This window comes from Armigeres subalbatus, chromosome 2 (genome assembly GCF_024139115.2).
Source record: "Armigeres subalbatus isolate Guangzhou_Male chromosome 2, GZ_Asu_2, whole genome shotgun sequence".
Taxonomy (NCBI): Eukaryota; Metazoa; Arthropoda; class Insecta; order Diptera; family Culicidae; genus Armigeres; species Armigeres subalbatus.
The window spans coordinates 287,380,829-287,408,735 of NC_085140.1; the positions used below are offsets into that span (position 1 = coordinate 287,380,829).

The following is a 27,907-nucleotide window of genomic DNA, read 5'->3' on the forward strand; positions in this document are numbered from 1 at the left end:
TAAATAAATAATAATTATATTCACCGGTGAATTATTTACCTATTTCTTTTGCTCTACTTTTGCCTTTCTTTCTGGTTACTGACTTATTGTATATTATGTAGGTGCTGGTTCCATTCATGCGGCCAATCCCTCGTTTCACTACCAACCCAAAACAATTATTTTAGAAGTGACTATCCATGATGCAGCTCGAGCTGAATACTGAACCCTGGGATCTTTTAAGCAATTATTCTCGCTCAGAAACAGAAATTCTAAAATACGAAAAATTCAGAGACCTGACGGGAGAAATTTTCCAGTAGCTGTTTTCATTAAAAATGAATTGAAATCCAAATGAATTTAAATTTGACCTGCATACAGTTCAAACTAAACGATCCATATGTGTTCGCTAGTGGTTCGCTTCATTAATTTCAACCATCATTCTAAATGTCTGACACCGACAACAACGATGTCAGTAACTATTTACTACAGCTGGTTGGGTCATGGCTCGCACTAAATTTTATTGCATCTGTCTGACTAACCGTCTGGTCCGGTTCTCATGGACTCACGTAGGTATCCAGTTTGAGAGTGGCTGCTCTCTATCCAAACTTTTCCCTCACGTGGCTGGTAACCGTTTAAAGTGATTTATGATCGGCTGTGTAAGGGGTGTTACTCCGTTCCAGAGAGTTATTTACGTCAAATAGTCAAATGTCCAACACTCATTGAATGGAAGCAAATGGTTTAATAGAAGAATGATAAATTTTAAATTACTATTAGTATTCTACATCCAATATGTTTAAAGTGGTTGGCTTACCATGAAATCAGGAACACAGAAAATATCTCACATTTATATTTGGTACTTTCTGAACCAATGTTGAACTGCTGTTATATATGGCATAAAGCTTCACGTACATGAATTTTGCTATGAGAAACTGAAAAGACAACATCCCCGCATCACACGCAATTGGTGTTTGGTTTGGTTTTTGTTTTGCCAGCTTTTTCCCCTTTTATTTCGAAGCTTATTGATTTACTTCTCGTAATTCAACTTCTTCAACATAAAAGAGACAATCGTTCATTGTTAGAGTTCGGATGAGCTTGGCTTGCAAGAAAAATCGGATTACCTTCACTGGAATGAGCAGCATTTATGCGATGAAATCAAAGGCAACCTCTGTACCAGATAAAAGCGCAATAAATAACGAAACGAGGCAAAACTATAATCCACCAAGTCAAACAATTTTGCAGCACGCTGTCTGCAATTGGATGGTCTGGCTTTGGGTTTTTCGGTAACTTTGGGTGAATCATAGTGGATTTTTATGATGCGTTCGAAAATTTATGTTTGCCTTTATGATCAAGACGGTAAGCCTCGCGTTTGAAAATAAGCTGACCACGGAATACACATTTAGCTTTGTAGGGAGATACCTAAGCTCCAGAGCATGAAATATTTGTAACAACCTTTTGTTGGCAACAAAATTAATATTTCCAGTAATACTTGTCTATTTGAAGAAGGTTTTCAAGCCAAATACAGGTACAATTCACGATATACGAGAAACATTCAGACATTTTTGCCTTTCTCGTACAACAAAGTTGTACCGAAAGGCTATCATTTCACTCCAAAATCGAACTTTTTATAGAAGTCTCGGAGACTCATAATGTTATATACCAATCGACTCAGCTCGTCAAGCTGAACAAATGTCTGTCTGTCCGTGTGTCAGTGTGTGTGTATGTGTGTGTGCACCCGAAAACCAAAAAACATTAACCACTTTTCCATATAGTAATTATTAATCGATTTTCTCGCAACAAGTTGCACTATTGAATTTGATAACGATCGACCATTGCGTTAAAAATTTATTAAGAAAATGGACCCTAACTATATAAGTGCCATATAAGATTGGTGTCTTGGCTAAATGCGAGAAAGGCCGTATCACCATTCGGTGAATTAAGTTGGGTTTTTAATTAAGCATGAGAAACGGTTGACCTATTTGTACAAACTGGTAATAATAGCTAAGGAACAGTGAATCCATTCCTGTATGAAAGAATATTGTTCACAGTAGGAAGTCTATCTAATACAGTCAGTTACTAAATGTTGAATATATTCTCCAAGCTCTCTCAGCACGCGGTCTTAATCAGTCGGCTAATGTAAATACATAATCCATCTACATTATTCAGGTCAGATCAATTATCATTATGCGTTGAGTGCTATACCAATCGAACCCATAAATTAGTTTCATAATCGCATGGGTTATTAGACAATGATGATGGAGCGTAATTTCCTATCCACAAAAAACCCAGCACGCACTTATAGAAACGAAAGAACTCCAATGTGGACCTGCTTTGTCTCAATTTTACCCAACAACTCTGTCGAATATTTTTCCAACACAAAACACTAACCGCTCCTGGTATTTTCTCCTTTTACCATTGCAGTGACATCAGCAGCAACAACATCTCTAGTCTACCAAATAAATCGTTCGACATGCTGCCAAATCTGGAGGAACTGTAAGTATCATCCTGCCACTTGCCTTCCTATCCTTTCCTTTCACCGATGAGTACCACGAAGCAACCGGAACTTTCTGTCTGGTTGCGTTCCACTTCAGATTGGATAAATTTCCGACAGCGATTAATCAACTTCAGTCCTGCTGGTAAAGTGGCACCGCACCGGTCATTGCTGTGGGATTATTTCCCGCTAGAGTCAGCGATGCTATTCATAAGACCGTGTACCAAAACATTCGTTACCGACCGGTTGTAGCGCCACTACAGGAGCAGGTTGATCACAACAAATATTTATGTAATTAAAACTTTTTCACTCAGCCGGGTCGGTCAGCTGGAAATATTTCCATCTAATCTTTTCATAAGCCAAGTTTTGGTTTACTCAGAAGTTTATTTTGGAGTTTCATAGCTTGGAAAGCCTGATAATCCTGGAAAATGATCAACCGACATTTCTCCATTCAAATTTCAATTTTAATTTCATGGGCTTCTGATGTGACTATAAGGAAAGGATTTCTGTCTTCTGACTGATTTTTTTGCCGTTTGCGCATGAATACATATTTTTTATTAAATCCCAATTTCGTATTATCAAACCAGGATTCTTGTTTTTGGAACACTGATAATATTTTGGAATTTTTAAGATTTTCAGGGTCCGGATGAAAACTTCGTAACGTGAAACTCACGTTTCTACCTATCATCGTGTAACCTCAAATACGAAATACGACCATACGTGCACTAGTTTGTAATTAATTAACCGGCCGCAAAAAGCATAACAAACTCTTCCGAATGTTCGCGCGATCGTTTTGCGCACTTCCCAAAATATAAACACGCACTAATCAGACAAATATTTTAAACTCTTTTTAGTGGAATGTATTCAACCGCCTAAGACGAGTTTAACTCTCCATTTAATTCCACTTGAAACCTGCCAGACTAACGAGTTTCCCGTTTTTAGTTGAAATGGCTTAAGCGCCACTCCCGGAGGAGACCATTAACCTGATCGAAGGTTGCCCGACCTTGTGAGACCCTTCAGGGGAGGGTAAGATTTTTCCCAAAGAGATTGGGCGGGAGACAAGTGGGCTGTTCAGGGAAAATTGGATGCCTTTAGACCATGAGGTCTAGCAAATAGAGAGATTGGTGTGAACAGAGGTGATTTCCGCCGGCGACAAAGCAATATTCGCGGTTGTTATCATCATTGGAAGACTTAAACCAATAAACTCCGAACAAGCCACGTTCGAATGGAGAGAATCCTTGGTTGGAGTAAGGGCCAACCTCTCCAGAAAATAACCAAAAGAAACCTAAAAAACGACCGAAACGTGAAAGTACTCCTACTTCACCTTTTCAAATTTCTCTCATCCGTCCAAAAACTATCGAGCTACAGTGTACAAAAAAGCATTTATTGAATTCAGTTCATTGTTTATATTGGATCTACTTGATCGACATCGTTAATCTTAACACTAGGCCTAGTTACAAATTCATTTCCCTCTATACTCTGTCTAACTGCTCAACTTCTATTGACGGTGTGACTTAAACTGGTGCGGTGTTCACTCTATGGTGCGGTATTTACTCTTTCTGAATTATAAATAAGCCAATTACCTCGCTGATGCGTACGGAAGGAACGGTAGGGCTATCGGCTTGGCCACGCTAGTAGATTGGCTAAGGCTAGGGGCTCTGATTCGCCATGCGCATGGGGAAAAATAATGGAATATGCATGTTACTCACTCTGTTCGTTGCATACCAACTTGGAGGCGTCGACGGTTCTCGGCTACTGCTGCTTTGGCGCCACGCGTGTCCTGCGGGGTCTCTCCCACGGACTCCGAAAATGTTTACGCGTCGTTCATTGATGTCGCCGTTGTCGATGACGCCTCAGGTGCGAAATTGTGGACTGCTCGACGGGGTACAGCCGTCGGTGGCATCGAGCTACAGTGTGCGCCTCCCGATCCAAAGGTCGCCGGTTCGAATCCGGCCGGGGGAAGAACTTTTTTACGCGACCGTGTCACGCTCTGCCCGCCGTCACTCACGAAAGATGATGAAAAAAATTGATACCGGGTCCTTACCGGTCCGGTTGTTGCCGCCCTGCCAAGGGTGTGGGAAAAACGTGCGCTGCCCTCTCCGGCCCACGTGTACCGCCGGGACGTCCTTCGTAACAGGTAAACGGGGTCAAAAGCAGTCTCCAACTGTGTGGGTGGTGTGTCGGGCCTTGCAACTTGCCACAATCTGGTAAAGAAAAGAGGACCCACACCGGTCTTGAACACCACACTTTGCACCAAGCTTAGTCTTCAGTCTTACCGCTTTATCCGCTAGTCTACATAACCACCTAACCGCCAGAATGCACTAATCACTTGAGTACGGTTTGACTAACTAGTAGAGGGGAAATTAAGGGAAAAAATCTAAATAAGCAAACTTGGAGCACTTTTACATTTTCCTATGGTTCACCTTCAAGAACAGACCATTTAGAAAATCCGGACTGCTCTTGCCTCTTCCGTAGACCAGAAAGAAGTGAACGAGCTAAGTACTTGGATCCACAGATCAAAGCGCGAGATTCCATGACCGTCGCCGGAAATTACGCGAATCACGAAGTGATTTCGCGAAGGTCAAAAAAATCGCCTCTACTCAACCATTATCCATATTCGGCGGGTAAAGACCTACCTTTTCCCGAGCTTCCAAGTGGAAACGATCAATATACTTGTCTCCCACCCGAAGATTGTAAATGATTCCGGGGGTCAACGAATCTTGAAAGCGATCCGGATAGGTCATTGGCCGGGCCTTGGCGTATGGTCGCTGAGATATTCGCTTGAACGACGGTTATTTTGCGCCATACATTTGAGTGGGAACTCATTCAGTGCAGAGATTTCTTCTTCTTCTTATTATTGGCATTACATCCCCAACACTGGGACAGAGCCGCCTCGCAGCTTAGTGTTCATTAAGCACTTCCACGGTTATTAACTGCGGGGTTTCTAAGCCATTAGTTACCATTTTTGCATTCGTATATAATAAGGCTATGCCCAGGGAAGTCGAGACAATTTCCAATCCGAAAATTGTCTAGTCCGGCACCGGGAATCGAACCCAGCCAGTGTTGGTGTTGCTTTGTGGCCGCGCGTCTTACCGCACGGCTAAGGAGGGCAGAGATTTACTGAGTGCAAAAATGAACTTTATCGGTAAATACTCAGTGAGCTTTTGAATTCTTTTTTTTATTTTTCTTTTTTTTTTTTTTTATTAGCTTTATTAAGGAGACTTGCAGCCCCAGGCTGGCTCGCCTCCGGACGTTTATGCTTTTGAATTCAAGGGGTAGTTCAACGGGGAAATTCATCATTACTGTGCTACTTTGTACAATTCTACTTGAAATCCAAAACATAATTCATGGTACTGTTACACACTACGTAGTACTAAAATCGTCTTAGACGGTTGACGCACTAATCAATTCATTTACCAGCCGCACAAAGCAAAACATATTATTTCGCGATCGTTCTGCGAACTTCTTGAAAACACGTTTATTTATTCTGCACAAGCCCGGATTTCGCGATTATTCTAACACAGGATGAATTTATTGAGGGGTGTTCTGACTTTTCAATATCCCCAACTCAGCCATCTTGGATTTGTGTATGGAATTTATGCTGGCTTGTGTACGTTTTGCACTGAAAATGAATTTTTTCCCCCTGCGCTGGTTATATGAGCTAGACATTACTAAGGTGGCGCGCAACGCTGATCTGCGCCACCTTAGTAAAGTCTAGCTCCTTGATTCCCATCTACTAACGAAGTCGTATAACCTCCTATACATAAAAAAAATCTTGCTCTAACATTCACCTACTCAGTGACTGAGTAAAATTGTTTTGTTATCTCTTTTCTTCCCACGGAAATTTTACTCAATTTCCGTCAAAAGCAGGATTAAGGCTCCCCCAGACCGAAGCGATTTCATCGCCGCGACGGCGACAAGTAGTCGCCGCGATTCTATCGTTGGGTCGCTGCAGGCGATGTTCTATTCAAGATTTTTTTTATGTACAGGTTATCCGACTTCGTCAGTAGATGGGAATAACCAGCGCGGGGGGGAAACATACATTTTCAGTGCAAAACGTAAACAAACGAGCATAAATTCCATACAAAAATCCAAGATGGCTGAGTTGGGGATATTGACAAGTCGGATAACCTGTACATAAAAAAATCTTGGTTCTATTGACGCTTCCATACCAACGGCGACAGAATAGATGTCGCCAAGCGATAGAATCGCGTCGCGACTGTCGCATCGCGTGTGTTTGGGGGAACCTTTACTCATAGTTTTGAGTTGTCCTGCTTTTGACGGAAATTGAGTAAAATTTCCGTGGAATAGAAAGAGAGAGCAATACTATTTTGCTCAGTCACTGAGTAGGTGCAAGTTAGCGTGCTTGTCCTAACACGAAAGCGTCCAATCATGCACTCCCGCACGACCGTCCCGCGTCCAATACAAAAAACTAACAAACCTGTGTGGGGAATAAAGTGAGCCTAAATAAGGCATTCGCATTTTTTGGTTTATCGACGCCCAAAGCCTGTTTTCCACGGAGAGAGTAGGCAAATCGTTTGTCATTTCGTCAGAAACTTTTAACCCCTATGTGAGTGATGATTTTTCCCACCGTAGATGGGTGACGGGGTACCCGGGTACCCAACCGCATTAAAATGGGCATTTATGTGTCTGTGGGTGTTTGTATGTTTTTTTTTTCTTCCTAAACAATGGAGGGGGAATCTGCTCAACAGACATCCTGGGTTGACCAGGAAGTGCTGGGTTAGGGGCCACCTCCAATGGCAGGACTGCATCCCCGACCAGCTAAACCGTTTCCATTGCCGCCAAGCCCATCGTCCCTTCGGTACAACCAGAAAGTAATGCTTCAAAGGGGGGCCAGTGCATGACGCACCCTCGAGGTTAGCTGCGTGTCCTTGCAGCATCGAACATCGTGACTCGCTTTTTTAGAAGAACACCATGGTATCGTGCCAGCGCATTGCCGGCTTTCCAGGTGGCCTTACCACGCCCTATGTCCTCGGAAGGTGGGCAGGGTCGACTTCGCGCCTGCTTCCCTCTGCACGACTGGTATCAAGAATGATGATGCCGCGTGCACCCCAAATTGACCTTTCTGCGATAGGGCCTATTCGCCAGCACACAGAGGGACTTGCCGACGCGAGGCCTACGCCTGCCCCAGCCTTGACGAGGACCCCTTTCCGTCCTCGGGCTCGGAACCCGCCCGGTTGACCGACGCCGCGAAAGCGACGATACCATGTTGTTCTTCGCGCGGCCACTTGTTCGATAAAAGGATCGAGTTCGACCACAGAGCATGACCACCGGTATGACCCATGAAGCCGACTCCGATCCCTTGGACCACCTCTTATTTGCGCCTGAACTAGCCATCCTTGAGTCCACGCGCCACCTTCTGTGTAGCTCCGAGACGATTTGGGCGATAGCCGATAAAACGGCGTTCCAGCCAACTTCGTCTTTACACATCCTCCGAACTAGGTTGTCCGGGGTAGTGTCCAGACCACATGTGGCAAGCATGTGGTCACGCATTGCGCGAAAACGTGAGCACACGAACAACACGTGTTCCGCCGTTTCCTCTAAACCTGCGCACACCAAACACTCGGGCGAAGCCGAGCAAGCCAGCTGCTTTACCTGCACTTTGATTTTGCAGCACGCTTAAACGCCGGGCACGTCGGGCCCCCGGTGGGGGGGGGGCTGTTCACAGCTTTGCTGGAACAAATCAAACAATTGGGAGGGTTCGTGCAGCATTGTGCCTTATGTCCTCCAATCCGCAGCGTCGGCAGAGATTGCTTCTGTCAGGGCCTTTGCAGTCCCATTGCTTGTGCCCCGGTTCCAGGCACTTGAAGCAAACTTCGGGTTGCTCGTATATGCGCACAGGGCATACCGACCATCCCACCTTGACGCTCCCTAACTTGACTACCTTGGAGGCGTCCGCTGCAGATAGCCGAACCAATGCTACCTGCGTCCCTGCCGGACCTTTCCGTAGCCGAACGGCTGCGGTGGGCGTCTCCACTTCACTCTGTCGCCGCAGTGCCGTGACGAGCTCTTCGACTTCAGTGATCTCGTCCAGGTCTTTAACCCTTAGATTCACCTCCGTCGTGAGTGCCCTCACCTTGACCGTCTCGCCTAGGACCTCCTCCGCCAACTTCTTGTAGGCGGCGCCCTTTTGCGAGACGCCCCGCTTCAGCTCGAGTATCATCTCGCCCATCCGGGTACGTCTTATTCGACGTACGTCGGCGCCGAGTTCACCGAGCTTGACGTCACTCCTCATCGCCTTCAAAACATCCGAGTACTTAGCCTCGTCCGCCGTGATGACTAGGGCATCGCCCCTGGAGCGATTGGCGCCTACCCTAGACTTCTTGCTACCCTCATTCGCCTGGGCCTTCTTTTCGGCCCTTGACGTCTTCGGTTTCCTCTTGTTCTTGTTTGTATGTGTATAAGTTGGTGTGTATCGCTGTGTCTATGTATGCGCTTGTGTGTGGGTGTGGTTTCAGAGAACTGTGTGAATTCAGAGGCCACCGGGTGGTCCCCTGGAAGATCCGGAACATCCGTAAAAATGGTCAATTCGTAAATTCCATCGTAGAGCGACGGGATTTTTTTAGAATTATTTTTTGCCGAACCCTGAGTATGGAATCGATGCTTTGACCTACATACGGTCCATTGTGTCCACTGGGTGGTCCCCTGGAAGATCCGGAACATCCGTAAAAATGGTCAATTCGTAAATTCCATCGTAGAGCGACGGGATTTTTTTTAGAATTATTTTTTGCTCAACTCTGAGTATGGAATTGATGCTTCGACCTGCATACGGACTATTGTGTCCACTGGGTGGTCCCCTGGAAGATCCGGAACATCCGTAAAAATGGTCAATTCGTAAATTGCGGCCTTCGTGTCCACTGGGTGACCCAGTAAACCACATATCGTATAACAAACAGCAAATAAAGTCGCATTTGCGTCCATTAAAAATCTAAATCGCACTGCATATTAAACCTTATCAGTTTATTGTCGACAAATGTTGTATTGAACGTATCATATACGATAATTTTTACCATAGTGAAAATCAATCGTAATTGTGTAAATAAAAACTCATAATGACTTATATTCCTTGTAATATCCTATATCAGTGCGAATGAATGTCTACGTGAATCGTAATACAATCGAAACTACCTCAGTCCAAGTGGCTTGCAGAAGTTTCAAGCAGTTGTAAAGATATAAATTGTGTAGTTTATGTTGGACAAAAATCCGATTCACTTCAAGATGTGCAGTGTGGTGCGGTGGTAGAGTATCCGATTACAAATCCAAAGATCGTATGTTCGAGACATAGTGCTGGTAATATTTTTTTATTTTATATATTTTAATGTTTAATCGTAATACTGTTTGTATGATGTCAGGAAAAATCATGAAATAAAACTCGTATGTACCTATATCGCCTCCACTTTGGTACGTATATAGCCAATCTGTGCATTATATACGATTAAGTTGGTTCTTATATAATAACCTATATCAAGAGTTATAGGTACCAAAATGTTGACTGGGGATCCCCCTGGAAGATCCGGAACATCCGTAAAAATGGTCAATTCGTAAATTCCATCGTAGAGCGACGGGATTTTTTTTAATGATTTTTTGCCCAACCCTGAGTATGGAATTGATGGTTCGACCTGCATACGGACCATTGTGTCCACTGGGTGGTCCCCTGGAAGATCCGGAACATCCGTAAAAATGGTCAATTCGTAAATTCCATCGTACAGCGACGGGATTTTTTTAGCACCATTTTTTGCTGAATCCTGAATAGGGAATTGATGCTTTGAACCACTTCCGGCTTTTGTGTCCACTGGGTGGTCCCCTGGAAGATCCGGAACATCCGTAAAAATGGTCAATTCGTAAATTCCATCGTAGAGCGACGGGATTTTTTTAGAATTATTTTTTGCCCAACTCTGAGTATGGAATTGATGCTTCGACCTGCATACGGACCATTGTGTCCACTGGGTGGTCCCCTGGAAGATCCGGAACATCCGTAAAAATGGTCAATTCGTAAATTCCATCGTACAGCGACGGGATTTTTTTAGCACCATTCTTTGCTGAACCCTGAGTAGGGAATTGATGCTTTGAACCACTTCCGGCCTTTGTGTCCACTGGGTGGTCCCCTGGAAGATCCGGAACATCCGTAAAAATGGTCAATTCGTAAATTCCATCGTAGAGCGACGGGATTTTTTTAGAATTATTTTTTGCTCAACTCTGAGTATGGAATTGATGCTTCGACCTGCATACGGACTATTGTGTCCACTGGGTGGTCCCCTGGAAGATCCGGAACATCCGTAAAAATGGTCAATTCGTAAATTCCATCGTACAGCGTCGGGATTTTTTAAGCACTACAGTCAAACCTCCATGAGTCGATATTGAAGGGACCATCGACTCATGGAAATATCGAGATATGGAATAGAAAATACCTGGGAAGCTGTTTGAAAAAAGCATCGCAGTAACCTAGAAAATATTTTTCAACATAGCAAAATTTGCTTCCATGAGTCGATATCGAATCATAGAACATCCACTCATGGAGGTTTGGCTGTATTTTTGCTGAACCCTGAGTAGGGAATTGAGGCTTTGACCCACTTGCGGCCTTTGTGTCCACTGGGTGGTCCAATAGAATATCCGGAACATCCGTAAAAATGGTCAATTCGTAAATTCCATCGTAGAGCGACGGGTCTTTTTTAGAATTATTTTTTGCTGAACCCTGAGTATGGAACTGATGCTTCGACCTACATACGGACCATTGTGTCCACTGGGTGGTCCCCTGGAAGATCCGGAACATCCGAAAAAATGGTCAATTCGTAAATTCCATCGTAGAGCGACGGGATTTTTTTTTTGAATGATTTTTTGCCCAACCCTGAGTATGGAATTGATGCTTCGACCTGCATACGGACCATTGTGTCCACTGGGTGGTCCCCTGGGAGATCCGGAACATCCGTAAAAATGGTCAATTCGTAAATTCCATCGTACAGCGACGGAATTTTTTTAGCACCATTTTTTGCTGAACCCTGAGTAGGGAATTGATGCTTTGACCCATTTGCGGCCTTGGGTCCACTGGGTGGTCCCCTGGAAGATCCGGAACATCCGTAAAAATGGTCAATTCGTAAATTCCATCGTAGAGCGACGGGACTTTTTGAGAATTATTTTTTGCTGAACCCTGAGTATGGAACTGATGCTTCGACCTACATACGGACCATTGTGTCCACTGGGTGGTCCCCTGGAAGATCCGGAACATCCGTAAAAATGGTCAATTCGTAAATTCCATCGTAGAGCGACGGGATTTTTTTTTGAATGATTTTTTGCCCAACCCTGAGTATGGAATTGATGCTTCGACCTGCATACGGACCATTGTGTCCACTGGGTGGTCCCCTGGAAGATCCGGAACATCCGTAAAAATGGTCAATTCGTAAATTCCATCGTACAGCGACGGAATTTTTTTAGCACCATTTTTTGCTGAACCCTGAGTAGGGAATTGATGCTTTGACCCATTTGCGGCCTTGGGTCCACTGGGTGGTCCCCTGGAAGATCCGGAACATCCGTAAAAATGGTCAATTCGTAAATTCCATCGTAGAGCGACGAGACTTTTTGAGAATTATTTTTTGCTGAACCCTGAGTATGGAACTGATGTTTCGACCTACATACGGACCATTGTGTCCACTGGGTGGTCCCCTGGAAGATCCGGAACATCCGTAAAAATGGTCAATTCGTAAATTCCATCGTAGAGCGACGGGATTTTTTTTGAATGATTTTTTGCCCAACCCTGAGTATGGAATTGATGCTTCGACCTGCATACGGACCATTGTGTCCACTGGGTGGTCCCCTGGAAGATCCGGAACATCCGTAAAAATGGTCAATTCGTAAATTCCATCGTACAGCGACGGGATTTTTTTAGCACCATTTTTTGCTGAACCCTGAGTAGGGAATTGATGCTTTGACCCACTTCCGGCCTTTGTGTCCACTGGGTGGTCCCCTGGAAGATCCGGAACATCCGTAAAAATGGTCAATTTAAATATTCCGTAATCATTTTCGACGGGGTTTTTTTTAAGAATCATTTTCTGCCGGACCCTCAGCATGGAAACGATGCTATGACCTACATACGGACCATTGTGTCCACTGAGTTCTCCTTTGGATGATCCGGAACATTTTTAAAAATGATCATTTCAAATATTCCATTTCTGAAGCGGTAGGATTTTTTTTAATAACCATTTTGTGCCGAACCCGAAGTATGGGATGGATGCTTTGACCCACATGGTTCTGCAAAAATTAGTTTGATAAACACACTAAGTTCAGCTCGGCATTTTTTTATTCTTTTGCCGAGATCCGCACAGCCGAGTGCTCGGTTCGTAACTTTCTGCTGATATCTCAGCTGAAATAGCAATTTGTTTACTGTGGCACTCAAAGGAGCCGCCGTAATTATACGTTTAATCAGCCGATATTTCTGCTATCGAACTTTAACTGAGATTTGCACAGCCGAGATCGGTGGAAAATTTTAAGTGTGAAAATGACGTCGCTTCAGTTTGCGAATTGACCATTTTTACGGGAATTCCGGATTTTTGAGGGTCCGCACAACGGTCCGTTTTTGGGTCAAAGAATTGATTTTATCCTCAGGGTGTGGCAACAAATGGTTTAAAATAAAAACCTGACGCATCACGATGAAATTTACTAATTGACCATTTTTACGGATGTTCCAGATCTTCCAGGGGACCACCCAGTGGACACAATGGTCCGTATGTAGGTCGAAGCATCAATTTCATACTCAGGGTTCAGCAAAAAATAATTCTAAAAAAGTCCCGTCGCTGTACGATGGAATTTACGGATTGACCATTTTTACGGATGTTCCGGATCTCACAGGGGACCACTCATTGGACACAATGGTCCGTATGTAGGTCGAAGCATCAATTCCATACTCAGGGTTGGGCAAAAAATAATTCTAAAAAAATCCCGTCGCTGTACGATGGAATTTACGAATTGACCATTTTTACGGATGTTCCGGATCTTCAAGGGGACCACCCAGTGGACACAAAGGCCAGAAGTGGGTCAAAGCATCAATTCCCTACTCAGGGTTCGGCAGAAAATGGTTCTAAAAAAGTCCCGTCTTTGTACGATGAAATTAACGAATTGACCATTTTTACGGATGTTCCGGATCTTCCAGGGGACCACCCAGTGGACACAATGGTCTGTATGTGGGTCGAAGCATCAGTTCCATACTCAGGGTTCAGCAAAAAATAATTCTAAAAAAGTCCCGTCGCTCTACGATGGAATTTACGAATTGACCATTTTTACGGATGTTCCGGATCTTCCAGGGGATCACCCAGTGGACACAATGGTCCGTATGTAGGTCGAAGCATCAATTCCCTACTCAGGGTCGGGCAAAAAATAATTCTAAAAAAGTCCCGTCGCTGTACGATGGAATTTACGGATTGACCATTTTTACGGATGTTCCGGATCTCACAGGAGACCACTCATTGGACACAAAGGCCAGAAGTGGGTCAAAGCATCAATTCCCTACTCAGGGTTCGGCAGAAAATGGTTCTAAAAAAGTCCCGTCGCTGTACGATGAAATTAACGAATTGACCATTTTTACGGATGTTCTGGATATTCCAGATGGGCACCCGGTAGCCTCTAAAACACACACACCTCCAAAAATACTTACATGCACTTGAGCAGCCTTTGTCCCAGTGACCTACACAAAGATTCATATAATCAAACACTCATATAAATATACAGGCCCTCTGTTATATGATTGGGTACCCAGGTACCCTGTCACCCGTTTAAGGGGTATAAATAGTTTTCGACCCTAATAAGCGCTCTAATCGCAACTTTGCCCATCGCTTCGTCTCAACATTCTACGAGATGTCAGAAAGTTTCATAGTATTTGAACTTATCTACAAAAAGTTATTTAACTTTCAATATCAGAATGGGTACCCGGGTACCCCGTCACTTACATAAGGGTTAAAGGCGATTGAAGAAAAGAAGAGAAACAAGGCAAAAAATGAATGATAAGCCTATGTACACGGAAACAAATGCATACCCATAATCATGAATAAAAAATCATGAAATCATGAATCATGACAGTTCATGAAATCATGATTATAATTCATGATTTCAGGAACATTATTTATGGTACTACGCAATCTTCAACAGTCGGCAAAATGCATAAACGGTTATACTTCGAACACTGCCTTCCCAAGAAGTGGGAACGGCTGAGAGGTAATACGCCGGACTCTCACTCGGTGTACTCGAGTTCAAAACCCCTGTTGAACTTTTTTTTATTTTTCGATCTCAACAACCAAATCATAACGCATTGGTTCCGTTACGCGAAAATAAATCATGAAATCATGATTCATATTCATGGTGTATTTTCATAACATGAATGGATTCATGGATTCATGAAATCATGAATTATTTTCTCATTTCCGGGTACGGATTTTTACCCGTGTACGTATAAACATAACGGCAAAAAATAATGATAAGGCAAAGTATGTTAGGGGAGGAGGTTTGGTTGTGGGCACCCTTACGTATCTTTTGACAGATAACAGATGCTGCCATTCTGACAATCGTTATTAGTTTGCTATTGTAACATGATGTTTTGTGCTCAATATCAAACCGGATGGGGATCTCTACTTTGAATTAGGGACAAATTTATTTTTTTTACTAAAAAAACAACACGAAAGTTTTTTTTGGCCTTTTTCAAAGTGTCATAAATTGAAGTGATTTAATTCAAAACGTGAGTCCCAATGCATATTTATACAGTAAATTTAATCTATTTTGAGGCTCAATGACAATTGCCGTTAAAATTCTAGCGCGAATTTTTTTTTTCATTTTCCAAAATGGCTGCGAAATTCGTTTATGGGCACCTTTATTTTATTGACAAATCATTCAATATCGTTTTAGTTGTCCCCTAACTTATTTCAAATGACGTTTTTATGCAGTTTTTATAATTATTTAGACATAATTGTTAAAAATAATGAGTTTAATCAACATTTTTGTTCTTTGTGTATGTCTAGTTATTATATCCACACTTTTTGGACCAAATCGTTGACTGATTTGCTTGAAACAAGTTGCATTCGACGGGGAATCCTGTCCCATTGTTTCCTGTTGAAAATTGGTCAGATCGGACTATGGGATCAAAATTTACGGCCAAACATTTTTTTTGTAATGTACGAGAAAGGCATTATTACCGCTAGGGTGATGAAAAATTGAAACCCATTTACCTAAAGTGTTATTTTAGACTTTTCTTGTGAGATTTTTTTCAATATCCACCCTAATGCACCGATGGAGGTATCATCACTGCTAGGTGGATTGATCTGATTTTTTTAGTGCCTCCTGGCTATTAGAATGAATAAATTATTCCTTTTCTTTAAATCTGGGTGGTTTCTATTCATGCTTCTTTATTTTTAGCCGAGTTGGATGGGTGCCCACAACCTAATCATAAAATTTAAATGTCCACAAATGTCAAATTTTCATTTTGTTTTTGTATGTTGGGGTAATCAAGAATCGGCAAAATTGTTTAGTGACATTTTTCAACCTTACTTTAATGGACGTTTTGGGCATTCTTCGTACTTCGTAAGAAGCCAAACTTTATTATCATCTCTGAAACTTTGAAAAAGTATCTTTTAAAAATGCATACCTAGAAAATATATTTGAAATTCTTATCTTTTGTACTATTTAAATGCTCCATACATATTTATAAATCTTGTAGCTTTGTTCTGTCGTTGGATTTGTTAGGCGTATCTTCAAACAATTTCATTACTCATCAAACAGCTCAGAAACTCCAATAACGTTCACCATAATGGTCCTTCTTTCTTTTCCAGGATCCTCTCCCACAACACCATAGAACACATCGACAGCGAAGCGTTCTTCGGGCTGTCGAGTTTGAAAAAGTTGGTGCTCCAAAATTGTGGCCTAGTGCGGATACCGGCGGAAGCGCTGCGTCGAATTCGCACCACCATTTCCTCTCTGTGAGTATAGATTGAATAACTGTAGGGCGAAGTCCGACCGTTGTGCGGCCACCAACACCACAAATACAATTACGTTCACTCGTCTCGAATCAACAAGTCTACTCGGTCCGACGGCCTCGCCACGGTCCGAAAAATTCAATTTTAATTTTTGTCTGTGGTTTGTTTTGGATGGAAATTACGTTTTACAGGCAGTTGGACAGCAATCTGATAGCCGGAGTGGAGAACGTAACCTTTCGTGGGTTCAACTATCTGAAGAGTTTGAGACTGGAAGGCAATCTGCTGCAACGGATCCCGACGGAAGCGTTGACCGGATTGAGATCATTAGAAGCTTTGTGAGTACATTATATTCTTTGAGCTTATTTTAAGCGGTGTTTGCAATAGACGTCAAAAACTGCAGTTAGTTTTCTTAGTGGTGTTTGAAGAAGAAGAGATTTATCAGATTCTTGAAAAGCAGTTAGACAACATCTTGTCTAAATTAAATGCTCACATGTAAGAAATTAAGCAATTTCGTATCTCAAGTTCTCCAGAGGGATCAAAACATATGAACGGCCCCATTAAATCAATACGGTCTATCCAAACACTAGTCACATAAAATTACTGCGTGAGGCGGTGCGGAACTGGCGCTAACTGCAAGTTGGCTATAGGGTAAGACGGTATAATATGCCCCCCTAAGGCAATACCTATAAAAAAATTTTACTTTTCAACTTAATTTACGCAAACTTTGTGTTTTTTGGTAGTTCAACAAGTCACAAATCCATTACCTGTGAGTAGTCATGTAAAAATATGACTGAGAACACGTAATAAAGCTTTTTTGAAAAGTCGTGAAAAACTGGATTTCATAAAGTGCCTGGGCAATACGCCCCACCGTAATCAAACACGTTTCATAGCCCTTAATTAGTATTTTATCAATACCATAATAAAGAGGTTACAAATCCTTATGTGCTTGACATTAAAAACCAACATAAGTCCACTTAAGCAGGTGTGAATTACATTTCAATATTCTTCATACAATTTTTAAGCAACTGCTGCAGGCTCGCTACGCTTGTGTACAGTTGGTAAGGGCATACCGTCCTGCCTACACTGGGGCGTTTTGGCCAGTGAAACATGTTTTCGAAAATCGTTACATTTTTGAAGATGGAAGCAATTTTATATCATATTAACCACTGAGAAAAGTTATTTTATTGCCCAACTGAGTGTTCCAGTGCAAGTTTTCCGGACAGTATGCTAGAGTCGCTCCAGAATGTTGAGCAAACAAACATTAAAAGTTACATCAAAATTGTAACTTTTTGTATTTTGCTAATATTTTCATTATATACTCCCACATTCACATAGTATGATGGTTTCACAAATATTTATAGGTTCCAACTGATTTTGACCCTCAAATAGGTATAGTTTTCTAGAAATCAAAGGGGGGCGTTTTGGCCAGGTGGGGCGCATTATACCGTCTTACCCTACATCTTCGATTGGTTTTCTATTGAGAAAAGGTTGGTTTGTGGTTAGCGTAAATAGTAAAGTAAAAATGCATTAGAACAAATCAATCATGAATCTACAACTTTTTTAGGGTTTTCCCAAAGTACTAATAATTTTCTTACTAAACTTGGAAATGTTAGGCTATTGAATCTAAAAATGAAAGGATAACAAGATTAGTTTAATACAGCATTGGAGTTCGGATACGCGTTATTATTAAAGAGAATGTCGGTTGAACTGTCTCTTTTAATAGAACACCATGATTGTAAACTGCCGTAATCTGACAAAGTGACGTATGCGCCTTTTAACAACATACATGTTTTCTATTTTTCTGTTTAAGAGTACGTAAAGTAAAGAGTACTCGTTAACACAATTTTTGGAAAATGGCGTATACGTCACTTTGCCAGATTACGGCAGTAAATCCCTACCACAGTAGTTTACTCAACCTAGAGACACGTTTAGTCTTATGTCAAACCGTCAACAAGATACCCAACTTGAAGTTGTGATACAAAACTATTTCCCTGACCTGTTGCATAAAGAAACACACAAAAAAAATCCAATCTGTATGCATTATGCAATCGTTGATGAACGCTGCTTCCAATAATAATGCTTCCAGCCCAATTCTTTCGTCCGTGTCGGATTGATGATAATGTGCTCAGGCCGAAATGGAACACACGACACAGTCAGCAGAGCAGCAGAAAGAATTGTTCCTTTGTATATTTTGTTTCTGGTCGTGTCCTAAGTGTCCAACTGAATGACAAATGTAGAACGTGAGTGTCACAAATTTTTCCTCCGGAAGCGCCGAACATGTGTATCGGATTGGGATCTTTGGCGAGACGCCAGTAAGACGACAGTTCTTTCGGTTGCGCTGCCTTGTCCGTTGTTGGATGAAGAATTATGAAAACGGCACGTTTCCTATTAGTATGGGGCGAGAACATTATCATCATGGAAAGCGCAGTGACCGATTTGTCAGCTTGGGTATCAGTGTGGAACAGGATTAAGTTTGACACCCTTTTTGTATTCTGTCGTTAATCATCTCTTTTTGTCTCTTTACAGAAACTTAGGAAATAATTTATTAACTACAATTAAGTCAGGAGATTTTCCGATTTTGGAAAGTTTACATATTTTGTGAGTATTTTTGTTTATTTTCACATCTGGAACTGCATTTACATTTACATTTTCTCGCTCTTTTCAGATTAGTAAAAAGAAATCAAATAAGTGAAATTACTTCCGGTGCTTTAACAAATTTAACTCGTTTAAAAGTCCTGTAAGTATGGACCTGTTGCGCTTTCTTTTCTTTTTTTCATAGAGGAAGCAAAGTTCCACAATGTTGCATCTTTCCGCACCGCGAATTTTCTAGCCAGCCAACCAAGTTAATGTGCAGATCATAAAAAAGCCCTCAATGAATGAGAATCTGTCCTTTCGTTCCCAGATTCTCAACAGCACGAACCCGTAGCAAAACAACCAGGTTGCTTGCGGTTATGCTTCCTGGTGGCTAATGCGATTATAACTTTGCTTCCTCAACCTTCGGCATGTTGCTTCCCATTCAGGGGTGGATATTTTCCCATTCCTTTGTATTCTTTTGCACCTTTGTGTCCTAACTAAACATTTTTTTCTAACTTCCACTTTTGCTATTCGTCTCATTTCCGGTTCAACACCTGCAGAGAATTAGATGATAATGTGTTAAGTTCAGTGCCTGTTGGCTTGGAGAATCTCGTGATGTTGCAGGAACTGTAAGTATATGCTTTTTTACTGAGGTCAATTGATTTATTGGATGCATAGCAGAAAGTTAAATGTTGGACATATTTGCATAACAAATGTTTAGGTAATTGTTTGTTTGACTAAGCCGAGAACTGTTTGCAAAGTAGACTTAGGTAACATCCATAATCGCATTCATATTATAATAATAAACGATTTTCTATTCTACGTAACACCGTGGTGACCAGAGTTTGATAATATACCAAGTTTTTGCGGACGAATGATAAGAAAACAAACACGTGACAATAATTTTAAGCACCTTTTGTCGCAATACGGTCTCTATGGAAAATTGTTCACCTTTTCACGAATGCACAATTTCTTTAGGAATTTTTTTTCAGCTTTAAATTTTCGACATTCCCGACATTTTTTTATAGGAATATTTTTGATTTTTTTTAACTGTCGCTTTTCTCCTTCTTTTTATCTTCAAGGAGATGTATTTTTTTTGTATGCTGCATGTAAGCAAACGTGAAAAACTGCTTTTCGCTGTAGCCTGTCGTTTGCTTTTTAAATGATGTGGCCTTGGAAGCACTATGCAGTTTTGAAATTGGATTCCATCAAGACTCACGTGAGCAGAGTTACTTTTATTCTTTCTTTAGTTTTCCATTGCTGTTGTGTGAGAAAAGTCGAATTTAAACTCAACAGTTTTCATAACATTTGAATATCTTTTAAATCTTTTTAACATTTAACATACAAGGGAATTTGATTTATAATCAATGGCATCCAAAAACACTAAGCATATGCGGTATTTCGAAAAATTTCGTTTCAGGTGGTTCGAAACGAAATTCCGCGGAATTTGAACATGGCGAAATCCGATTTCTTCATTTCGTTTCGTTTCGTAAAATTACAAAAATTTCGCTAGAAAAAAACAGCTTCTCACGAAATTTAACGGAATTCCGCGGAAATTCGAAACAAATTTAAACTTAAACCATACTTTATATTATCAAAAATTTTGGCTGCGCCGCTGAACTAAATCATAAAACCATTTTCAAAAATTTCCTGTTATACATTTTTTTCTATTAACGCTTACTTCTTCTTCTTCAATGGTTCTACATTCCAACTGGAACTTGATCTGCTTTTCAACTTAGCATTCTATTAGCACTTCCTCAGTTATTAATTGAAAACTTTTCTATGTCCGCCATTGCATCATTATGTATCTTGTGTGGCAAGACAATGGATACACTATGTCCAGGGTGTCGAGAAAGTTTCCAAACCGAAAACATCTTTGACCAGACCGAGAATCGAGCTCGCCATCTCCGGACTGGCAATCCTACGCCTTTACTCGCATAGCTATTTGAGATGCTTACCACATAACCTCGTTCTGAGTCAACAAATACGTATTTAGTTTTCTTCTATAAAACGTCTTCAGTATTTTGTTAGAAATGTCTAACAGAAGAAAAGTATCTTTTACTATTCTATTGTGTAAATTTACCCAAATATTAATCAGATCAGTATAACTTTGTCAAAGATACAAAGTCTTGTCGTTGATTCCAAGGGCCCTTTTGAAGTCATTTTTCAGCGCCTCTTATTAATAACCCATTTCTTCACCTCCACTTCGGGCCTCAAACCATGTTTAAGGACATGAGTAAGCACCGCTTAAGAGTTAAAAAGGCCCTAAGGGATAAATTGACTGTAAGCACATGACTGGCATCATTATTGGTCAGAAATTGAAAACTCCGAAGCCAGTGAATTTTTTTTATCCAGAGTAGATTACACCCAGTTTTTTTACACGATTGGTTTTTACTCGACTACAACCTTTAGCGTCAATAAAACTATGAGTTAACCCTATGAAAAAAAATTACAAAAAATTGAAGAAAATTCAGGTAAAATTAGGTTTTTAACGAAAATTGAAACGAAAAATCAAATAATTTCTATATTTTTATTTACTTACTAATATAAAACTGAACTGATTGATCAGATTCGGGAGCACACGCTCCACGATGTATTGCTTTGAAAGCGGCACAAATGCTGGGGTATTGCCTTATTGCCAATGCACTATGGTCCAGGATACAGATTTACGCGGAAAGATGAATTTTACGCCAAAACTATATTTTTTAGAAAAAACTGTTGTTCTACAAAATTGTTCGAAATAGTAAGGCCATCATTATAGTGCAACCAAAAAATAGGGTGGCCCAACATATAAAAAATAGGAAATATTTTTCTATTTCTCGGAATATTGACATGTTATGTTCTACAAAGTTGTAGCGCAGCTTATTTCAATTAATTTTGCTGAAGAAACTTTTCCTGTAGCTCTTAAGTTGGCCGATTTAGAGCAATTTTACCTGATTGGATTAGGGTGTACCTCAAAAAAAAAAACAGAATCTTTAGTTCAATCAAAGTTAAGTGCCAATCTCCGGGAATTAAACCACCCGACTTGGACGTTAATTTACAATGTTATGAAAACTCATATGTGAATATGTACGTTATGTGGAAGATATTGATTTGTAAAATGTATTGGAGGTAACCACTTTCCCTTCGATGGCACTCGAACCCATGACCCTACAGTACACAAGACTGGTGCTTTAACCAACTAAGCTACGAAGGACCTCCGTCGGCCTTCGCAACCTAGCGGCTACTGAACAGGCTCGAGACTCCCAAATTGGACGCATAGTTAAATCACTCGCAATCCATTTCTCAAACCAACAGGCTACAACTTTGTAGAACATAACATGCCAATATTCCGAGAAATAAAAAAAAATATTTTCAATTTTTTTATATGATGGGCCACCCTATTTTTTGGTTGCACCATAATGATGGCCTTACTATTTCGAACAATTTTGTAGAACAACCGTTTTTTCTAAACAAATATAGTTTTGGTGTAAAATGCATCTTTCCGCGTAAATTTGTATCCTGGACCATAGTGCAATGATATATAAACGGGAACGAGGCAATTTATCACAGACTTCTTCTTCTCTTATTTTAACTCTGTTTACCGCAAAACAGTTATTTGACTCTGAAAAGTGAAATCGTAATTCTGTTCATAATATAAAACTAATTTAATAAAAATTCCGCGGAAAAAAATTAAATTTCGTTTCGTTTCGAAAAATTTCGAATCAAATGGACCTTGATTTCGTATCGTTTCGAAGACTCGAAAGTAAATCTATATTTCGTTTCGTTTCATTTCGAATCAACATAGACATTTTAAATTTCGTTTCGTTTCGTTTCGTTAGGAAAAAGTGTGTTATCGCTTAAAAACCACGTGGTTAATTTTCAGGCAAGTTCTTACCACCACCCCCGCATGTGGTTTATCGTGGCATTTTTCTTACCGATTGTCGATTTCGATTACTGCAACAAGATGCTGGTTTCGTTGGCCATCGAGTATTCCGTAGATTGATACTGACAGCAGGCGTGTTTTACTTCAACATCGTTACTCTAAGTGTTTATGGAAAGGCTACTTGGTAGTTAAACGGAATCTAGCCTTGCCGGTTACGCCCATCTTTTCCGTTAAAGGAATGAAATAATGATATAACATTTTCTTCACAAAAAACTTGACGCCCGCGTAGCTGTCAAGGAATTGGAAAGATGGAAGCTTCCATCCCACAGTGTTTTATTTCGTCATTTTCACGATCGAAATTCAAAAACTCGAAAAGTGTTTATTTTGGATATAGGGTTTGTTCACAGAAGTTTCAAGATATTTAGGAGCGCATCTTTTGATGAAAACAGTTTGATGATTAATCCCCCTAAAAGTGAGTTGAGAAAATTATTTTTCCACCAGAATGAGATGGACACGTAGTGTCTTCCGAAAAGTTGTAGCAAATGTTAATACGAGCAACTTTGCTAAACATCCCAAGTTTCTATCTCTTATATATAATAAACTTAAGTCGTTTTATGTAAAAACCCCATTAAAATCTTATTTTTCATTCTAACTCTTTCCAATGATTTTTCCCATTTTCCGTCTCTTCTACAAAGTTATTAAACAAGCAAAATTACATGTTTTTGCTGAACATTGTAACATTCCATCTCACATACAACAAAAGTTATAATTAAATTATACATATTTTTAGAGGTATCTCCACATAGGATTACTCCCTTAATTGCAAAAAGTCGCAAATTTCTTCACGATATTCTGAAAATCGCTTATTTAATTTTTATACTGACATTGAAAACTTTTGTCGACAAGAGTCTTCTCGAATGCTGTGTTAAAAACTTGTAAAACTATGAAAAATCATAATATTTGAATAACTTTTGTTTTATAAGAGATAGAAAGTTACAATGTTCAGCAAAAACATGTAATTTTACTGGTTTGACAACTTTGTAGAAGAGATGGAAAATGTGAAAAATTATTAGAGTTAGTTTAAGTTACAAGAATGATTTTAAGTGGATTTCCACATAAACTGTAATAATAAGCGTTTCAATTCGATTAAAACAGCAGAAACATCTGCTGCAGGTAATTTTTAGGACAAACGAGGAACTGACGCATTGATCACTGATATCGTTGGATCCCGTTGTATCAAAAGCCAAGAAGTCGAAGGAAGTTGCTTCCAGAAAATACTAAACTGTTTTAGTGAAAGTATGAAAGTGATGACAAAGAGAACAACGAATACAAATCCTGTTGAATTTGGAAACAACTTTTCCTTTGGTATATTTAGAAAAACTTTGCATTTAACGTTATAACAAATGCGGCGATGAAGCTGAGTTTGTAAATTATTGATGTAACAAACTTAACATGGTTTATGTGGAAATCCTCATAAAGTCATTCTTTTAACTTAAACTAACTCTAATGATTTTTCACATTTTCCGTCTCTTCTACAAAGTTGTCAAACCAGTAAAATTACATGTTTTTGCTGAACATTGTAACTTTCTATCTCTTATAAAACAAAAGTTATTCAAATATTATGATTTTTCATAGGTTTACAAGTTTTTAACACAGCATTCGAGAAGACTCTTGTCGACAAAAGTTTTCAATGTCAGTATAAAAATTAAATAAGCGATTTTCAGCATATCATGAAGAAATTTGCGACTTTTTGCAATTAAGGGAGTAGTCACAAGTGGAAATACCTCTAAAAATATGTATAATGTAAAGATAACTGTTGTTGTGTGTGAGATGGAATGTTACAATGTTCTGCAAAAACATGTAATTTTGCTTGTTTAACAACTTTGTAGATATGACGGAAAATGGGAAAAATCATTGGAAAGAGTTAGAATGAAAAATAAGATTTTAATTATGTTTTTACATAAAACGACTTAAGTTTGTTATATATAAGAGATAGAAACTCGGGATGTTCAGCAAAGTTGCTCGTATTAACATTTGCTACAACTTTGCGGAAGACACTACGTGTCTATCTCATTCTGGTGGAAAAATAATTTTCTCAACTAACTTTTAGGGGGATTAATCATCAAACTGTTTTTATCGAAAGATGCGCTCCTAAATATCTTGAAACTTCTGTGAACAAACCCTATATCCAAAATCAACACTTTTCGAGTTTTTGTATTTCGATCGTGAAAATGACGAAATAAAACACTGTGCATCCCTAGGGATCTCGTTTAGGAACTAAAACTATACTGCTTGCAACTGCATAGTTGTCCCATTTTCGCTGGAATAACTATTCATATGGGACAGTTATGCGATAACAGGTACTGTTTCTTCAATGGCTCTACCTACAAACTGGAACTTGGCCTGCCTTACAACTTAGTATTCTAATAGCATTTCCTCAGTTTTTAATTGAAAGCTACCCATTCACTCGCAAGGCTTCTGGAGACCCCACTATACACAACACGCTAAAAACGAACTATTCAGAACTAAGTCGAACCCAAAAAACAAGACTACTCAAAATTTGAATAAAAGATACTATTCCAATAAAATGATAATTGCGCCTAAACTTTGAATCTGTTTAGTGTAAAATGCACTCAGATAGATAGATAAATTTGTTTCCCATCAGTCGTATTAAAAAAAATGATGAAATTGGCATTTTGTTGAAGTAGAATCTTCAAGTCAAATTTTCAGTAGTCCTGTTTTTAATGGAAATGAGTCAGGTTTGACTAAATTTTGATGATATCATTTTAGCGTGATAACAAAAGAATTTAAATTCTTTGCTAGTTATTTGAATATTATAGAATATTTTTGTAACTCTTTTCTATAGGCCTAGATTAACGTAAGACACTTTTTTGACACTTTTTGAAGCGAAATAAATCAATACTTTTGAACTTAATTTTATTGGAAATTGCTTTCAATAATGTATAATTTACCAAATAATCCAGATACCACCAACATAAAACGCAAACACAAAATCTGGACGATCGGAACCAGGGTAGTTTGTGAACGTTTTTCAAGAGTTTAGATTTTTAATCAGAAAAATCGTGCTGAAGGGATGAATCTAATGAAATCAAAATTGTCTAACAGTTCAGAATAGGTAACCAATAAATGAAAAACATAACCCTGCTCTGCATGGACTTTGAAATGATTGATGAGCTTCAAGTTCCTTCTTTTATCTAGGGGAAAGAATTTAGACTAACAATGATCAGAACCGTAATTTAGAAAAAGTTTAATAAAGATTAAGCCCCGTTAATATTTTTCAGAATTCCATGGAACAAAATTTGTGTTTCTTATTTTCAAAACCACAAAAATCTTTATAAAACCATTCCACATAGCCAAACAAATCTTAGACCGAACCGAGAATGCAACTCAGCCACCTCCAGCATGGTCTTGGCATGCTTATCTTACGTGCAGGTAAAACAGGTTCGATAATGATATCCTTGGATATGTGATAAAAAAATCATTAGGTTTTCCGAAAACGTTATGTCTTGAATGTGGGAAACCCATCGTTTTTCAAGCTCAAACAATCAATTTGTAAATTCTTATATATCTAGACTAATTTCTACGAATTTACATTTAAATCCAAAAAGTGTAAAAAAAATGAAAATAATTTACCAGGGAGAGGTTGCTGTTACCAATTATCAATGGGTCTAACCCTTGCAAAGCGGTTATTTTAGCTGACCAAATGTTGAATTTAATTATTTCGGCTCCGTTATGCTTATCCGCATATGAGCCTTTGAAATTAGGTTCAAAATAAAAGAACATGAACAATATTAATCGATTATTAAGTTTCTAGTTCACAGCTCATGCTGTGACGCATTTGCTCTTAGTGAAACATGGCTTTCTCCAGACAAAGTTCTCTCTTTCCACGATTTCAACATTATTCGCCTAGATCGAGGAGATGGATATGGAGGGGTGCTCTTGGGGATCAACAAGCTCCACTCCTTTTACAGAATAGATCTTCCCTCGATGACAGGCACTGAGGTAGTCGCATGTCATGTCACCATACGAGGAAAAAGCCTCAGCATAGCTTCTGTGTATATACCGCCGAATGCTTCTATGCGACGCAGAGATCTTAACGAAATCTGCTCCGCTATGCCTGAGCCACGGTTGATTCTAGGAGACTCACACGGTACGGCCTGGGGGGAACTTACCGATGACAACCGTTCTTCGTTGATTTACGACATGTGCGACTACTTCAATATGACATATTTAAATAACGGAGAAGCAACACGTGTGGCACCTTCAGGACTCGAAAGTAGAATTGACCTCTCAATCTGTTCGATTTCACTAACATTGGATTGCACGTGGAAAGTAATTCAAGATCCCCATGGTAGTGATCACTTGCCTATCGAAATCTCAATCACCAATGGATCGTATCAGTCTCGCCAGATTGACGTTGCGTACGACCTCACGAAACACATTGACTGGGGAAGATACACCGAGGCGATCATCGTCGGTGAGCATTCGATCGATATTCTTCCTCCATTCTTCCTTCCAGACAGCGCAGTTCAATCACAGCGTCGATCTATACCGGGATCTCAAATACGTCGCCGTCCGCCTTCTCCTCTTTGGTGGGATGAAGAGTGTACTAAAGTCTATCGGGAAAAGTCCAACGCGTTCAAGGACTATCGAAAGCGTGGTACTCGAGATAATTACGATCGTTATGCCTCTCTTGAACGTAAGTTTAAGAGTCTTGCGAATGCTAAGAAACGCGGTTATTGGCGCCATTTTGTTGATGGTCTTTCGCGCGAAACGTCGATGAAAACACTTTGGGCCGTCGGGAGAAGAATGCGTAACGCGTCATCGATTAACGAAGATAGGGAAAGTACCCCTTCCCTTTCTCCAAAAAGTGTGTCCGGATTCCGTCCCAATTCAACGGTTCGCACGCGAAGCAACCTCCGGTCGACACGAGATGGACGCCCCATTTTCGATGGTTGATTTCTCACTTGCTCTCCTTTCATGTAATAATACCGCTCCAGGAATGGATAGAATTAA

At 40.1% G+C, this 27,907-nt stretch overlaps 1 protein-coding gene across 2 annotated transcripts in view; it reads left to right on the plus strand.

The window, feature by feature from the left end:
• Positions 1-27,907, plus strand: part of LOC134212359 (lutropin-choriogonadotropic hormone receptor) — a 505,979-nt gene that overhangs the window by 436,425 nt on the left and 41,647 nt on the right. For both annotated transcript variants that reach the window (XM_062690132.1, XM_062690133.1), the window contains 6 exons: positions 2,395-2,466; positions 16,288-16,434; positions 16,623-16,766; positions 18,958-19,029; positions 19,097-19,168; positions 19,566-19,634. In XM_062690132.1, coding sequence (XP_062546116.1) covers positions 2,395-2,466; positions 16,288-16,434; positions 16,623-16,766; positions 18,958-19,029; positions 19,097-19,168; positions 19,566-19,634 — 576 coding nt within the window. The remainder of the gene's footprint in view (positions 1-2,394; positions 2,467-16,287; positions 16,435-16,622; positions 16,767-18,957; positions 19,030-19,096; positions 19,169-19,565; positions 19,635-27,907) is intronic.